The sequence below is a fragment of the Rhea americana genome, unplaced genomic scaffold (assembly GCF_003343005.1).
Source record: "Rhea americana isolate MKP2758 unplaced genomic scaffold, rheAme1 scaffold_118, whole genome shotgun sequence".
Classification (NCBI taxonomy): domain Eukaryota; kingdom Metazoa; phylum Chordata; class Aves; order Rheiformes; family Rheidae; genus Rhea; species Rhea americana.
The window spans coordinates 2,567,012-2,583,834 of NW_028185239.1; the positions used below are offsets into that span (position 1 = coordinate 2,567,012).

At 36.0% G+C, this 16,823-nt stretch overlaps 1 protein-coding gene across 5 annotated transcripts in view; it reads left to right on the plus strand.

Annotated features, from left to right (window-relative positions):
- The window catches only part of SENP7 (SUMO specific peptidase 7), a 47,056-nt gene extending 30,615 nt beyond the window's left edge, over positions 1-16,441 (plus strand). For all 5 annotated transcript variants that reach the window (XM_085319326.1, XM_085319336.1, XM_085319352.1 and 2 more), the window contains 12 exons: positions 210-383; positions 1,516-1,778; positions 2,923-3,056; positions 4,282-4,398; positions 6,111-6,230; positions 8,449-8,541; positions 9,437-9,651; positions 9,977-10,020; positions 10,360-10,397; positions 10,651-10,719; positions 12,345-12,495; positions 14,107-16,441. In XM_085319326.1, the coding sequence (XP_085175452.1) occupies positions 210-383; positions 1,516-1,778; positions 2,923-3,056; positions 4,282-4,398; positions 6,111-6,230; positions 8,449-8,541; positions 9,437-9,651; positions 9,977-10,020; positions 10,360-10,397; positions 10,651-10,719; positions 12,345-12,495; positions 14,107-14,244 (1,556 nt within the window). In that variant the 3' untranslated portion in view covers positions 14,245-16,441. The remainder of the gene's footprint in view (positions 1-209; positions 384-1,515; positions 1,779-2,922; positions 3,057-4,281; positions 4,399-6,110; positions 6,231-8,448; positions 8,542-9,436; positions 9,652-9,976; positions 10,021-10,359; positions 10,398-10,650; positions 10,720-12,344; positions 12,496-14,106) is intronic.
- The last annotated feature ends 382 nt before the right edge of the window (positions 16,442-16,823 follow it).

Sequence of the window (16,823 nt, forward strand, 5' to 3'; positions counted from 1 at the left end):
TTACAATTTGGTAACTTTGTGTTATATAGTTTGGAAAGAGTGATTTAAATGCTAAATTCTAAATCTATTTGGTGTAGTGGCAGGAATAAAATCTGCAAGAATAGTTTTAATATACTTTGATCATATACACTGTAGTAATTATGTAGTATGCCTTTATAATTATCTATGGCTGTGTAAGTTGTGGTTATTTTAAATCTTGTTTTCTACAGTGGCTCTTAATAAGAATATTAAGCTGACAGTTGATACTCTGGATCTGAGGAGGTTTGGTCTGTGGAGAAGTGACGGTGACTGTTCTTCAAGGACAATCATTTTCCTTTGGTTGTCTGCAGATTATGTAGAAAATATTGAAACCCAATTAGGAAAGTCTATTTTCAGCAAGCCATGTGAGTAATCACTCTTCTAAAGCATGAATAAAAGGTGTAGTATATGGGGTTATTTTATGAGTATTTTATACTCACACTTCTGAATATTGAGGAAGACTATACCTTTTTAAAGATAAAAGTTGATCAGTTTTGCTTTTCCAAAATGCCTCTCTTTACTTGTGTTTGGAAGACAAGTGGTTCAAAACCACTGCTACTTAGTAAGAAAGACTTTTGAACTGTGTTACATTGTGATCTGTATGTGGAGGTCTTTTTAAACTAGGCTTGTATGTAAAGTTGCACTCTCTTAAAAATAAACAGGATGTTTTAAGTTTCCTTACTTTTGAGGTAGTGTTTGTGCTAGAAGAATGGCTTGGAAGATAATTGCTGATTTTTAATCTTTGACAAGACTGTACCAGACCAATGCAATATTATTAGAGAAAATTTCCCCTAGCAGCTAAATGGGATAYTTAGTCTGTAGGGTCTTGTGGACTGGATTTACTTGTTTTTCTGGAGTGAAGCTCTGTAAGAACTGAGTGTAACTTTTACTCAAGTTCAAGTATTCAAAGATTGGCACAATCCCACAATATTTTTACATTAGCAAAATGATTATAAAATGATATCTACTGCAGTTACGATATCAGAGTTGCCTTTGTGAAATTTAACAGTTCTTTTACTCTATACAGTCACCACCTCTGGGGAAAAAATACAGTTAATGTTAACTTTGCCTAAGGAGCTTGAGTTGTTTAAAGAATTGACTGAATTCAGAAAGACTGAATTACATGTTAGCAGTGAGTTACCTGTACATTTCTAGATCTGGGTTTATCAAAATTACCAGTGGCATTTGTAGACAAATCTCCCAGTGAAAAGAGTGGAAGCTGAGTCTGCAGCTGCAGCACTCTCTTTTATCTTAGGTTTATTTACCTTGATTACATTCCTGTTCTAATAGAAACCTTCAGAAGTTACTATTAAATTTCTGTGGTTGAATGTTTTATATCTTTTGAATATGCATAGTAATGTAAATCTTTTCACCTCTATGTAGAGACTTGTTGAAACAAATCAGAATGGTAGTTTTACAGTTTGATATGGAAACTGTTGACGCAGTTCTGCTTTGCCTTTTTAATGTGCTAATATTTTCCTTTCTTTCATTTTCCAGCCAAATCTAGTGAATTTATTTTTCTTGAACTGTCCCAACCACTCACAGAGTGGGAAGAAGTTAGACTGACTGAATTAATTACAAATGTGAGCAAGAAGAATAGAGCACCAGATCTCTCTGAGTTTTTGTCTTTGAGGCAAGCTGTACCTTTGTTTAAGGATCTTTCTGCTGAAGAGAGCTCTTTTATGAGTTACAGTCAGGATCTACTAAAGCAATGTATGCCGAAAGAGAATACCTCAAGTGCGCATGAGCCTGCATTTCAGGTTAGTGAGTAGTTGTTGCTTGACTTACTACCATCTGTTGGCATTCACAAATTCCAGTAAATTTTAGATCAGCCAGTTGCCAAGAATAAATTCTTTCTTTATCCACAGCTTTAAAAAAATCAATAACATTTGTGATTTATCCCTCATAATGGGGCAAGACTTACCAGTAAAGTGCTAGATTGTGCCCACAGAAAGATAGTACAGACGTCATCAGCACCGGTAATTGGCAAATAATGAAGCTTTTGGTTGACTCATAGTTGCGTATGCCTAAAGATACAGGAATTCACATTCCTCGTGGTGTCTCCAGGATGGCAAGTTGAGAGTTAATGAATGTAGGAGTGATGGCAGTGATGGGCCCATTTTTCACCTGAGCTATAAGTGAACTGGGTGCAGCAGAGTGGAGGCAGTAGTGTGTATAGGGGGAGCAGTGCACCTTACTCATTCCAAATACTTCTAGATTTTTCTAGTGAGGGCTCTGCAGCTTGAAATACCTAAATGATTTCCAAGGATGCTAAGTTGATGAGGCTGTGCATGTTAATGTGCTAGTACATGTCCATTTGAGGAATAAATGTCTGAACACAACCTCATGCTGTTGTCATTTCAAAGCATATATKTTTGTTCCAGTCAGTAGCAAGCACAGAAACAACAGATCAGTCTGGGTATGAAACTGGGAACTTAAAAGTTGAGTTGCTTTCTTCCAATTCAAATCTGTATTATWTTTAGAGAAATTCTTGAGAGCTAGATTTTCAAACCTACCATGCGCACCCACTCCTAGTAAGACAGTCTCATACCTGTCTCCATGCTTTCAGGTCCTGTTTCTCGGCCAAAAGTAATTCTGCCTCACTTGGTTGAATAATGCTTCTAAACTGTTTTAGAGAGAGGCTATGAACAAATGAAGACCTACAAGTATTTTAAAAGGACTATATATATTTCTTTTTTTTTTTTCTGAGCAGTGGCACATAAGTCTAAATGCTGTTACTTTAACGTTTACACTTCTGCTCTCCAGCAAGATTCTTCAGTGATGCAGTGTAGTCATGCGGGCTTCGGGCTTGTGGGATTTTGTTTGKTTGGTTGGTTGGTTTTGTGATTTGTTTTATATATCTGATTGTGTGGTCGTTTTTATTATTTGTTTTTTCATTGGTAGGAATCAAAACCAAAAGTGGCCAGGCCTAGTTATGCCCTTGCAAATAGGCAGAACAGTGGTTGCTATTCCATTTCTCTGTCCTCTCCACTGAACGAAGAATGGAAAGAAGTAAGAGAAACTGAAGCAGTTAAAAAGTATGTATCTTTCACTTAATGAGAAGATGAAAATAAAGCAAACTGAATAAACAAATTGCTGGAGTAAAAGTCCTGTCTTAATTACCATTTTCTAGTTGAAAGTGTTGGGTGAAAGATGCTATATAAATATAAAAGATCACTGAATATGTATGTGGTCATTCCTGTTTCAGTCCTACCAGGTGAGAGAGGATCAGTGTGTCACAGGATGACAATTTCACAGAAATTAGTGAATACCTGAACTTTGACTACAGATGCGCTCATATCATGGACACATCAATGGGAGGGCAGAGCCTCTGTGAATGTCTGCCTAAGTGCCTATCGAAGCAAAACTAGTGCTAACTTAGGCTGAGCCATTGTTTTTTCCTCTAAACAATATTTTTTTCACCATTTTGTCACATTTGATCTATTTATAACTGCAGTTACAAATACACTGTAGTTAACACCTTGATTAAGAAATATTTTAGAAAAAGAAAAAACACATGAATGCGTAATGCAGCAAGAAACTAGAGTACCGCTAGTATTGTGCCTTGATTCTGTCTGTACAAATATGTTATTCCTCATACTTTTCAGTGTGACAAACAGTAGTGAAATGCCTTGCTCTTAAGAACTATTGCAGTATGCTGTCACTGTTTTTACTGGCAGTGTTAACAGTTGTTTTTGGTTCTGCTTAAGAGATTTTCTACAACAGCAAAAGTGCTCGGTTCATGGTTCCGATTAAGTATTATGGATGGATGTTAGTCTAGACTTTTTCTAGTATGTTGTAAGTGCTAGTGTTAGGTGTAACTTGGGCATTTACAAAACACTTTGGCCCTGTGCTGCATGGTGCATAAACCCAGATTTCTTGCTTGGAAATGTGGGAGCCCTCATTGGAGTCTTAATTGATAGGACATCACTACTCATTCATTGAGAATCTGTCCTGTAGTATTTCTTTCTGTTTTATATGGCCATTTATCATTTTTTTTAATCAAAAGAAGATGAAGGTAAAAAAAATAATTTCCTTTCCGAAAGTTTTTGCAAAATTTCAGGGAGGCGGGAGGTCATATTTCTTATGTAAACACTCTTACTATTGGAAAAAGAAATGATAACAGACTTCTGAGTTACTCAACAGTTTTGAGAACTACCTCTTCAATAGGTTTTCTGGAAAATCTTTTAGTTGTGGAACAGATATACTAAGAATATATAAAATACAGTTTGCCATTGTTATAACATGATCTGTGTTTCCTAGTTTGATTGTTTATCCACCTCCACCTGCTAAAGGAGGCCTGGGAGTCACAAGAGAAGATCTAGAGTGCTTAGAGTATGGAGAATTTCTCAATGATGTCATCATAGATTTCTATCTTAAGTAAGTATTTGGAGATTTAATTGTCCTCTTCTTTCAGAGGCTTGATGTGATCTTGAGTGTAACTGTAGACGTTGGTCATTAAATGTGATACAACAGTTTTAAAAATAATGATATAATGAAGTTGTAAGTTTGAATTTTTTAAGCTTTTGATTATTTCTAGTAGTTTCASTTATTCCAATTTCATTTTCTTGTTGCCCCTCTAATAGGCTGCAATGTACTCCAGACAAAGTAGAATAATTACTGTTCCTGCCTAAGAAGTAAATGTACTTTWATTGCAACCATTACAGTCCTTGCACTAAATGTGAACTCCTTAGTGTCATACAAATAATATAGCTAGGACAGTGAGAGATTTTTTTTTTTTTGAAGGCATAAGGCAATAAGAGTCCAAATTATATGGCTTTTCAGTAGTTGTTAGATGCCTGATTCCTCTTTGAGGATCACTACAGCTGAGGGAGGAAAAAATAACTCTTGGGACCTCAGAATGGAAAGTGCAAAGCAGTTTTAAGGAGGCAGCTGAACAAAGTAGAGCTCTGTACGGAGTAGATCATTACTAGATTTGCATGAAACAGAGCATCCTCAGCTATTCTGTGCAAGAGTTCAGGAATCCTTCTAATGTACAGCTGCTACAGAGAAGAACACAGCTAATGTTTCTTGAGGAAGTTGTGTTTGCTTTACCTACTTCACACTAGCCTACTAGAGTTGCTTGTAAAGTAAGTTTTGCAAAACCAGCATTGTGGGGCTACTATTCTCTAAGGTCAAGATTTATTTTCTGTGTGCTAACTTAGGAAGAATTCTGGCACTGTGGAAAGTTGGCTACAAGAATTCCATTTCATTTGGTATCGAATTCCATTTCATTTGGTATCAAGCATGCAGTAACTGTGAGCAATAACAAGCCAGTTAAAACAGCTTATCTAGAGGAGTGGAAAATGGTATGGCTTTACAGCAAAGCCCTTTTTATTCTGCTGTAAACTAGAAATAAATTATGCAGTGCAGTTCCCACTCTAGCTATAGCTTCATCTTAACAAGAAGATTTGAATAAAGGAATTTAATGTAATCATTGCAGAACCTCTCTGCCTTTTAAATGTTAGACTGCTTCCCACATTCTCAGTGTCCATCATGTTGCAAGCTGTGTTGCGTGAGTTCCCAGGTGAAGCTGAAGGCACCTTGAGTAGGGTGATTAAAACTTTGAGAACTTTGGCAGTCTGGGATTGTTGAACAGACACATAAGCTGATGTTTATGGTAAAATGATCAAAAGTAAAATCATAAATCTCTAGAGTGTCTCTTCTAGCTTTCATATGCATTACCTAAAGAAGGGGCAATTTATACTACTGACCTGTTCCATGCTTTTTGTATACTCAATATTATAACACTGCATGAGCTTATACTTGGCCAGATTTTCAAATTTATCTTAATTGCGAGGGCTAGAAACGTATCTGTAAAAATAAATGAAAGCATTAATAGTGAAGCACAAATCTGAGATAAAGGGTAAGGTGACTGTGTTCTTAGTATTTATTTGGTATTTACATACTGTGGTGATGTCCATCCAGCAGTACATTTAAAATACTGTAGATAGAAAAGCTTGACATGGTCAGCGGCTGTGAAGGCAACTGATCGTAAACATAACCTGTGGATGATGAATCAGAAAATAATTATGTTTCTTTTGTATTAGGAATGGTAGTTTCTAGAACAGAATTTTTTTTTCCTTTGGTAGATACCTCTTGTTGGAGAAAGCTCCAAAACATCTTGCTGACCGTACACACATTTTTAGCAGTTTCTTCTATAAGTGCCTGACCAGAACAGAAAAAAACTCTGAGGGAGATCCCAAAGTTACGTAAGTTTGCTTCAGATGCCATAACGACCAGAACTAAAGAATCTGTTACTGCTATTTAGAAGTTCTGTAGATTGTATCCTAATCAGCACATAAAATAACCAATTGGTATTTTCCAAAAGGGTGGTTAAATGTTGTAACTCACAATTTAAGTATAATGGTATTTTTTTCATTAAAGCTTACGTGTAATTGATCCTGACTGTTAATAAAAGGATCATCACCTTTCTTCAGCTTTATCTGAATCTTTACTTCAAACTTTTATTTATGTATTTTGATCTCTCTCTCTTTCTCTTTCCTTTTTCCCCAAATTCAAGTGTTGTCTAAAGCATGCTTTATTTAAAGTCTTTCAAAAAGTGTTTTTAGATTTACCACATCTTTCATGTTACATATCAATAAGTTATTGTTCAGGTTTTTAGCAAGAAAATTTGCCTACGCATCAAGTTTACATATATGAGTTTTTTTATACTCTATTACACAGAAATTGAAAAGTTTCACAGACAATATTATTAGGAGCTTATGATCCTAGTATTACTTCATGCTTGCAGCCAAGACAGTATAAAAGGTAGGATTATCCCTAGCTCATACTTGGTTCCTTCTAAATACTGATGTTTGAGTGGAACTTTCTTACCACTTTAGTTACCTGCCAGCTGCTTTCAATCTATTATCATTGCTCAGCTTAGTGAAGTTTTTCCTGTTTGTCAGAAGTGATTTTTTCTTTTATTCATGAAATCTCCAGGTTTTGCATTCTTTCAGGGCCGCCTGCACATGTGCTATCTCATTTCTGTGTTACAGTTGAACATTTTTGGGCAAAAGTTAAAGAAAAATGCAACTTCTGTGATATTTTTAAAGAAGCCTCAAAAATCAAGGAGCTAAGCTTAAGAGAAAGTGTCTTCCATCAGTTTTTGTGTCTGTCTTCTGACCATGAATGTTCTGAGGTGGAGGCACCATTATCCTTAAGAATGCTGTTGTGCCTTAATCTGATTCCTCTTGCAAGGTTGGACTGTACTTAATCTCTTCATGGAAGAAGAATGTCACTCTTTATGCATCATATTTCAAGGACTGTAGCTGCTGCAGATCAGGAGATAGCTTTGGAAATTCTAGTTTTGTTTAGGGTTAGATACTTACCTGGTGAATAGAGTTTTTTGAAGTGTGGATCGTGGAAATACAGGCTTTGTATTGTCATAAATGAAATTAATCTCTACTGATGTAGGCTACTTAACTTGAAGTCCCTTTACTTGCTTTTCTCTACACAGCTAAGCTAGTGAATTAAGTTTTGTTGTGCTCATTTCATAGATGCTTTTCTAGGTTGTAACAGTGTCTTCTACTGTTATGTTTTCTGTACTTCTAGAATCACACAATAGAAGAAATTTACAGCAAGTCTCTTCACACTGCCACTGAAGAGCCCTGCAGCAGTTTGCTTTTCCATTCTCTACCCCTTTTCTCCCATTCCTCCCATATTCAAGTTACATGTCTTRGTTAGAGATCAGGTTTTAATTAGAATGGCAAAAGAGAGTGTTTCCTGATTAGAGTGAATTTTGCTGTTGGTTGACATTGGAGCAAACTTTGTAAACCATTGGTTTCCATTTAATCTTGTGCAAAATAAGAAAGCTAGGAAATCTAAATTTTTCCTCCGATTTTTTAGTCTCCTATAATCCTGTCCTCATGCTTWATGTCTATGGGACTGGAAAGGGAATGTGATCCAGCAGTTAAAACTCCCAAACTGGAGAAAATCTATCTTTTAGTTTTGACTTTGCTATAGGTGTGTTGCCTGACTATGCAAGGCATTTGGCTTTTTCTTACAAAAAAGTAAGTTTGCTTAGGCAGGCATTCAAAAGTGGTGTCTGAAAGTTGGATATTTGGAAGTTGATATAGATCCATGTTTACACTGACAGATATTTTGGTGGGTTTTTCTGCCTTTACTGTAGTCTGATATCCTGGCTAAATAATTTCAACAAATCCTTCCTGACTTTGAAATCTATGGATAATTTATCCAAAAGAGCTCAAGGTGGTTCAGATAATGCAAACATTTACRTCAGTCCACTTGGCTTGCAAGCCACTTGGGCTTAATGTGCTGCTGGCTTATTTTCTCTCTGTTGGGAAATTTCATGAATAAATGAAAAATGCATTGAGGGATTGGGAAAATACAGGATTACTAATCCATTTACCTTAGTTTAACCAAAAAGAACAAATCCAACCAGTAATTATCATTTGATTTCTACAGAGCAGCTCAGAGAAGACACAAAAGAGTAAGAACATGGACTCGTCATATAAATATCTTCAGTAAAGATTATATCTTTGTGCCTGTGAATGAGGAGTAAGTCTATGTAATTTTAGACAGATTTTCTGATATTTAATTTTTAAATATTCTGGCTGAATGTTCTGATAATTTAAAGATTTATAAATCTGTACACATGAATCAATAAATAAACATATTAGAAATAAACATATTGGATATGGAAGAAGAAGCAGTAATGAGGAGGAGAATGAGTAATTTTTAAACCTCTTCAAAAATTGCATTTTGTAAGTATAGTTGCCTCCAATAAGCTTTATATTTCTTTTCCTTAGTTGTACTGAAAATTGTTTTTATATATTTCAAAACAATTTATATGTGTCAGTATGATGGTTTTTGTGCACTTAAGTAATGTTTCTGTGAAGAAATACCAGCAATGCATAGTGTTAGTGTTTTTTTTTTTTTTTTTAAAAAAAAAAAGGCTGGAGTAGTACTTCCCCTGTCTATGCCTAATCCTAGCTGAATAACTGCCGTGCACGTGGAAGCTCCAGCAAAACTGAATAGTTATTGAGAGTTACGTATGCAAAGGAGCTGCAGACAGAGATTGGGTGTGAGACATGGTATACCCTCAGCTATACTCAAAACTGGGATCATTGTCATAGTTTGTTTTTTTTTATTTACTTTATTTTTTACTTTAATTTTTTAATTGTGGGGTAGRTGGTGAGACAGTGATAAATTGCTGTAGTGGGTTTGTTTTGTTTCTTTAAAAAACCTGATACTTACCTTTGCAATTACACCAAGTAAAATGCAAAGTACAAATGAGTGTATGAGTTGCTATGAAGGAACATGGTAATGACCACAGTGGTTACATACCACAAAACAGTTGTCCATGAGCTCTCAGTGCTATAAAACTTTTCATATGCTTTTTGGAACCGAATGTTACAGTTTTGATATTTCCCCCTCCCCCACTGCTGGGCAGGTCTCATTGGTACATTGCAGTTATCTGTTTTCCGTGGCTAGAAGAGGCTGTGTATGAGGAATGTCTCCATCAGACTTCATTATATCACCAGCTTCAAGAATCTCCACTTCAGTCAGAGAAGGACAGTCAGAGCACTAGAACCAGTTCAGTGTTGGCCTTTCCTAGTAACTGCAAGGATGAAGAAATGGATGCAAACAGGAGTTTATTCTCAAAAGGTAGATAATTTATAAGAAATTACATCAGGTCATATACAGTTCTGATAGTGCCTTAATCCTTTAAGGAGAAATGTGATGTCTTAGAAAATATCCTGAAATGAAAGATTAGCGTAACATGTTTTTGTCTTTCCATGCATAGTAAAGACTGCATTCTTGCTTTCTGCAGCTCTTTGGAAATTAATGGAAAGATATGTAAAATCAGTGGCTCAGATCCTATCACAATGTATGGACTATCTTATTTTGAGTACTAATAATCATGAACTTGAAAATAGTTAGAAAATTCTTAAATTCTTAAGACTTTCTATATTTTTTTCTTTTGTTATAGGTGGCAACCATGTTGCTGAGGTTCTGCACTCAGATATTTCTGAAGTAAGTACTTTTTCTGAACTAATGGAGGAGACCTGTATTACTCTCCTTTCTAAGGCTTCAAGACTTGAACAAATTACTTTGCATTATCTTTTCTGCAGCAGCTGTTGATGTTTGTGCAGCTTGCAGCACGTGCAAGGCAATTTCAGTTAGGCTGAAGTCTTTCTTTGTTTRCCTATGTTGCCTATGCTATGGTTTCACTTTTTTCTTTAATTTCATATCAATTTCTCCATTTCTGAAATAGGAGCATGACTTTCTTTACCTTTAAATCTGTGAAGACATTTGGATTTTTACTTGTTGTAGTTTTTTTAAAAAGGTTATTTTTAATTTCTCTCTTCCTAGAACTCTCCTAGTAACTCCAGAAAGCAAATTTGTAAAAGGTAAGTTTCAGTTTTCATACTAACATTGTATTATTAAAGTGTTTATACTAAGAAATCCTGCAGTAATTGAGCTGGTTATTTGTCATATCTGGCTTGTTATAAAGTCACAACTGTAGGGGCTTGTCCATTTTTTTTCACATATATTCAGCTATTAATGCTCTTGTGAAGCTGGATTCAAACAAAATCTTCTCTTAAGTAGTACTAACAATGAAAGATTCAAGGGCAATTCTTTGTTTTTTTTTGTTGTTTACAGGCCTTGTATACTCATCTTAGATTCCTTGAAAGCTGGCTCTGTGCAGAATACAGTTCAGGTTTTGAGAGAGTAAGTAACTGCCGTTCYCCTTTATTAGAAAGGGTTGCTGTTTGTCAGATTTTAATGTTCAAATTAATTTTCTGTATAAAGGTGTGCATTTCTATTCCTAAAAGAAAACCTACAAACAGCTACAAAAAAACCCAACAGTATGGAGGTTTGGATGACAACATTGTTTTTCTTCTGCAGCTTAAATGTAATGTAAAAATTGAAAAGTAGATGTCTTTTTAAAATTGAAAAAACGTTGAAAAGTAGATTGCGAGTTTTCTAGAGTCTTTTGTTTGTTTTTTTTATCCTCTCCAGTTCAGTAATGAAGGTGTTTTTAGGAGCATATCATAGAATCATAGAATGGTAAGGTTGGAAGGGACCTCTGGAGATCATCTAGTCCAACCCTCAGCGTAGCCTGTATGGGGATTGAACCCACAACCTTGGCATTAGCAACACCACACAATCAAATGAGTCTTTAAAAAGAATAATTTGAAATTTAAATGATTATTTTTCCAAAGTGTTGACTTCAGTATCCTGATGTAGCTGATAGAATTTCTGCATTGAATCTGTTCCTACATACGTGCAAAAGCATAGTATCTAAACAGAAGCCATCTAAAAGTTTGATGTGTCAATATAGTTATATGGAAGTGTTACGATGTGTTTAGAAAAGTGAGAATAAGAATGTATTTACAGTTTTTATGTGGTAAGTATTTAAGTATTGGGAGAATGTCTTCAAACTTTCAGTACTTGAACACACTGCTAATGACTTCTATCAAAAACTTTGTAAAAAGTTGATAGTACTAAACATTGAAGCTAAAATTAGCTATTCCTTTTGTCTCTTGTCATGTTCACTTCACTGAAAGGAACAAAAATCCAGATTGTGCAAAAGTAAATTCATTGTAATACTGTGTTATGAGTGGATGATAACTGGTGAATTTTTTGATACCATCTTTTCCCTAGACAGAGAAGTCTCCAAGCTTTTGCTTTAGAAAAGCTGACCCTTATCCCTTCAATCATATGTTCAAAATCAGTGGCCACTTTAGAAAGCTGGATCAGTGAGGTTTATTGAAGCAAGAAAACAGTAGAAAAGCCTGATACCAGATAAGTCATATGATCGAAGTCATCTCTAAGGTTGTAAGTTGTTACCTACCTTTTACACTAGTAGGCTGCAAAGGCTATGCTATRTGATCATAACTGAAATTGCTCATAAGATGAATTCTAATAGTTGCTTTACAGTTCATTCAGGGTAAAAAGCACTGCTGGCTTTCTCAAGATGAACCCGGGAAAAAAACTGTGATAGTCATGAAGGATTGCTTCAGTTCCTCCTTTAGCTCAGTTTCAGAGTGTCCTAACAGCTTGAAGAAACTCAGTGCCATGACTTTTTAATTTTTTTAATGAAAACATATATCTTTCCTGTGTACATTATATGTTAGAGGTGCATCTTGATGTAATAAAAATTTGGAATTTTGGATATTGGAAATTGTGTAATTTCCTTATATGAATTTCTTTGACAGTTTCTGTGAAGAAAGTTGGTTAAGGCTGTTACAGCATTGTGACCAGTTCCAGAACGATATTGAGTAATACCGCCAAAATGCACTGAGCTTGGGAGTTATTTCTGAAGTATTTAATCTATTTGCTTTCCTTTATAGGTACCTGGAAGCAGAATGGGAAGCTAAACGAAAAACACACCGGGAATTCAGTAAATCAACAATGATTGACTTCTGTCCCAGAGTGCCTAAACAAGATAACAGCAGTGATTGTGGTGTATATTTGCTGCAATATGTGGAAAGCTTCTTCCAGGTACAAATGGAAATTTCCCCCTCCACCTCCCACAAAAAAACCCACCCAAAACAACCCCAAACCAGACAGAAAAGCCTTTGATGCTCAGCCTCTGTAAGTATCAAAGCCATTTGAGAAAGAGCAGATAAAATCCATTCTTCGTGTAGTGGCAGGGGTCTTTGTGCCTGGAACACAGGCAGTTTCTGCTCTGCATTCCCTAGGCAGACATTTCTGGCCTTGTGGTTTAATGATGCTTTACAGTGATGTATTGAAGGCTCTTAACTGTATAGGTGTATTTGAAACCCATGTAGTTTATACATTTCTGGCCTAYAGTTGGTACAAAGGGACCTTTTCCATGCAGGCCATCTCTTCTTGTAGCTACTAAAAGTGTGCTTAGCTTGTCCATTGGCCTTTGTATGGTTTTGTCTGTGCAAGCAGCAGCCTCTGCAAGGAGAGGGAGGGGGAGATCCTTCAAAGGGAATGCACAGGGCTGAGGGAATCTGTTTCCTTCCTGTCCAGCACATCAGCACATTGCCTTAAACATCTGTAGCTSCTGGGTTTCAGACATTTAGTGTCTTCCCCAATTCTCCTTCATCCTGATTAGTGCTCTTGCACTGCCCTTGGCTTTTTGCCTGATGCTCATACATGTCCACACTCTGAGTCCTTTGCATGGAAAGGCTTGTGTGGGGCCTTGGCCAATTGACAGATTTTTCTTCTATAGTAGGGAAAAAGGATTGAGCTCTTGTGTAGGTGAAAGATGGAATTATTTACCAATGCTTCTGAAATGAACATGGTCATTTTGTTTCCTAACATGGTCATATTGTTTGCAGAAGCAAGGCCTGAATGTGGTAGATGTAGTTTGTTCTAAGCATACGCAGTGCTCATAGACTACAGATCATGGTGTGATTTCTCATTTTGCTTTTTCCACATGCCATATACTCCTTCATTTGTGGAAAGGAGAAGGTGGAATGTAAGCATTGCAAAAGAATGAAGAGARAAAGAGGGGGAAAAATGGACTTAGGCAACTGAGATGTTGTATAGTCTTATTGACAGAATTGGCAAGGTGTCTTGGCCATTTCGTCTGYTGTCCTGTATTGTCCTGAATTGCCCCCCTCTCGTTTCCTGATGAACTTTGTGGGAATGTTCTTGCTTCTTTGCTCTCTTCTTTCAGACAGACCAACTCATAACATAAAAAAAAGCAGTTCCTGAGGCCACAAAACCTCTTATGCTCAATTGCTATAAGCCCAGTCCTTCCTTATATTATCAGCATACCTTTGTGCTTCGTGTCCAAAGTGTATCTGTCCCATTATGTARCAGGATTGTGTCTAACTGTGCTTTGAACGTATCCTTATCCTGATGTGTCTCTCAGGGAAATGACAGCTTCTCTTGTGTTTACCATGAGTAGTTCATGGTAAGTGTGTATATATATCTATATATACATGTGATTACCATGAAGGAAGTGGATTTGACTTTGCAGCCTGTCACTGTTGTCTCATAGTGACTTGGTGCATCTGTGGTCTCAGCAATAATTGGGGAAGTGGGGGGGGCTGACCTTTGTGCGGGGGCTGACATTTTTTTGGAAGATTGCTTTAGGAAATGCATACTGTAAATGTTCTTTTTTTCTGTCACCAGAATCCCATAAATAACTTCGAACAGCCAATGCATCTGGAGAAGTGGTTTCCTCGTCAGGTGATCAGAAGCAAACGAGAAGAAATTCGAGATCTGATCTTGCAATTGTACTTTCAACAGCATAGTGGCAGCAGCAGCTAATAAATCTGCTCAGCCAGACCTGGCAAAGACATTGCTGTTTATAGTAACTGGAACTCTACTTAGCAGCATTTGGGCTCTTTCTGCCTTATAAAGGTTAAAAAAAAAAAAAAAAAAAAAAAAAGAAGTATTTTGTTCGTTTATTGTACTTTTTATTTAAAGATTTTTTTTCATTTGGATTTTGTAGTCCTAGAATGCAGTGATGGGGAAAAAGGAAAAGACTGTAGATAAAAGTGTAAATATGTAAGTTAAAGCTAGTTCATGTTCGTTGTCTGTTGAACTTTTACTTGGAATATGGAAGCTACATTCAGATGTGTGCCACAAAGATGTAAAAATATTTTGATCTTATGGAGCCTGTTCCTTACAATTCTGTATAAACATAACTTAGAGTTGAATGAGCATGTAGAAGTCAGGCCTGAAGAAAGGATTTTGACCCTATGCTATGACTTTTTCTACTTTACAGTTCACATAAAATGAATACTATGTATTGTTTTAATTTAAGGATATAATATTGACTCTCTTCAGAGATTTTTTTTGTTTGTTTCTGTTTATATACAGAAATAGTCTGCATTTGTCAGAATATTCTGCTGAGATTTGAGGCTGCTAGATTTTGTGGGGGTTTTTTTGTTTTTTGTTTTTTTTTTCCTCCTCCCTAGCATTTTCATCTTAATTTATTTTCCTGGGAATTGAAACCATTTGCTTCAGAGTGAATTTTGAAACCTTTTAAGCTCAAAAGTGGTCTCTTTCCTATATTTTCAATGTTTTTTTTTTCTTAAACAGATTTTAGAAAAAAACTTGCTCTCAAAGTGTGTGCCAATATAATACATATAGGCAGTAGATTTTTAATCCTAGATACATTATTTTGAGGAGCTGTACCTCTGAGCCTTATGGCATCCTTTGCATTTAAAAAGCAAGCAGGCTGTGGTTTAGCAAATTTATTTGAGATATTTTACTGAAAAGTAAGCACTTATTTTCATTCAAAAAGGTCATTGTTATATGTAATATGTCTTTATGTAATTTACATACAAGATGAACAGGTTTTTATACTTTGCTCAGGCGAATTGAGCAAAGAATCCCGTATGTGTGAGTATATGAACTTAAGACTTGATTTGACAAACTAGCACAAGTTGGCTAAATAAGCATTGATACAGTTTTTCTCAGACATTAATCACAGAAAACTTTAATAGCCTTTTCATATGTGCACATTTTTTGCTATGGTCATTCCATAATGTAGCGTGGCTGTGTTTAGAAGGAGGCTTTCTCCTGTTCCTGGAGTAAGTCATGTGTCATTAGCAGCTTTCGGAAGGACCATGTGTCAGCTAACCACCAAAAACCACGTGTATCATAAATCTGTCTACAAAAACTACAGCTCTTAAAGCTGCAAGTAGGCTAGAGAGTTAAAATGAAAATAGAGGGCAACCCAAAGATGTGATATCGATTTTCTGGCGTGTGAGGATTCTCAGGGCCCCTTCCCTCAAGGCAGCTCTGAAACTTTGCATTGCAAAATCCAGCCATTTCTTCAGGTTCTCTGCGGTCATCCAAAAAAAAAAAAAAAAAAAAAAAAAAAAAAAAAAAAAAAAAAAAAAAAAAAAAAAGCATTGTTTCTCAAACTAGGGAGAATTCTTTCTGGAGAAGAGAGACAATTTTAAAACAATTACTTGCTGGTCACGGTTACTTTTTGTATAACTGTGGGCAGCCTGGTGCAAATAATGCATGTGTTTGACTTCATTTCCATGTCAATTCTGTAGTTTGCCACTACCACCATCACCTTCCCCCCAGCTGCTGTCCCCACCATTGTCTCAGTGTTTTGTGGCTTTCACCACGTAAACCACATCATCAGCACTACTGCAGGGATAATCTGTGCATTTATTATAAAATAGATAAAAGAATGAATTCAGAAATGTGTGCTCTTTCTCTATACCTTTTCCATTGATGAATATTTTTGATGTTCCCTCAAATTTGTATTATAAATAGATTTTGAGTTTTGTTACTGTAAAAATTGGTTTCCATCATAAAGTAATACTTATTTTCTTTTAGATTGATTGGTCTGTAGATATTTAAAAGGAAAAGTCATGTGTTAACTTCCCTAAATTGGTTTTATAACRTTATTTTAAAGGATTGCCTTCATAGATTAAGGCTAGATATGTACTATGAGAATGCTAATACATTTGATATTAAAAAATCTCATGACATTGCTGAACTTGATTGTTACCATTCCTCTTCCTGCTGTCACAAATCACCGGAGAGTTTAGCATAAGATAGACTGTCTAGCTGCTTTTAGTAACATACACAAGTATGGGTCTGTTAACCAAGGTTTGTATCAAAGTGATTATTTGTTAAAAAGGCATTCAGCTAGTTTACAGCTTCTTGTGGCAAGCAGGGCTGCTCTTGGGTGTAACACAATGTTACAGTTGCTTTCTGTAGTTAGGCTAACAGTCTAACAGCCTGAATGACCAGCTTGGAAGAGTCTACCAGCTGCTCCTCGCTCCAGCCATTTGCATTTAGCATCAGTTACTGTTTAGGGACAGGTGTAAATTAGAGCTCCCCTACAATAACTGTTAGCATCTATCAGGCACCTTTTT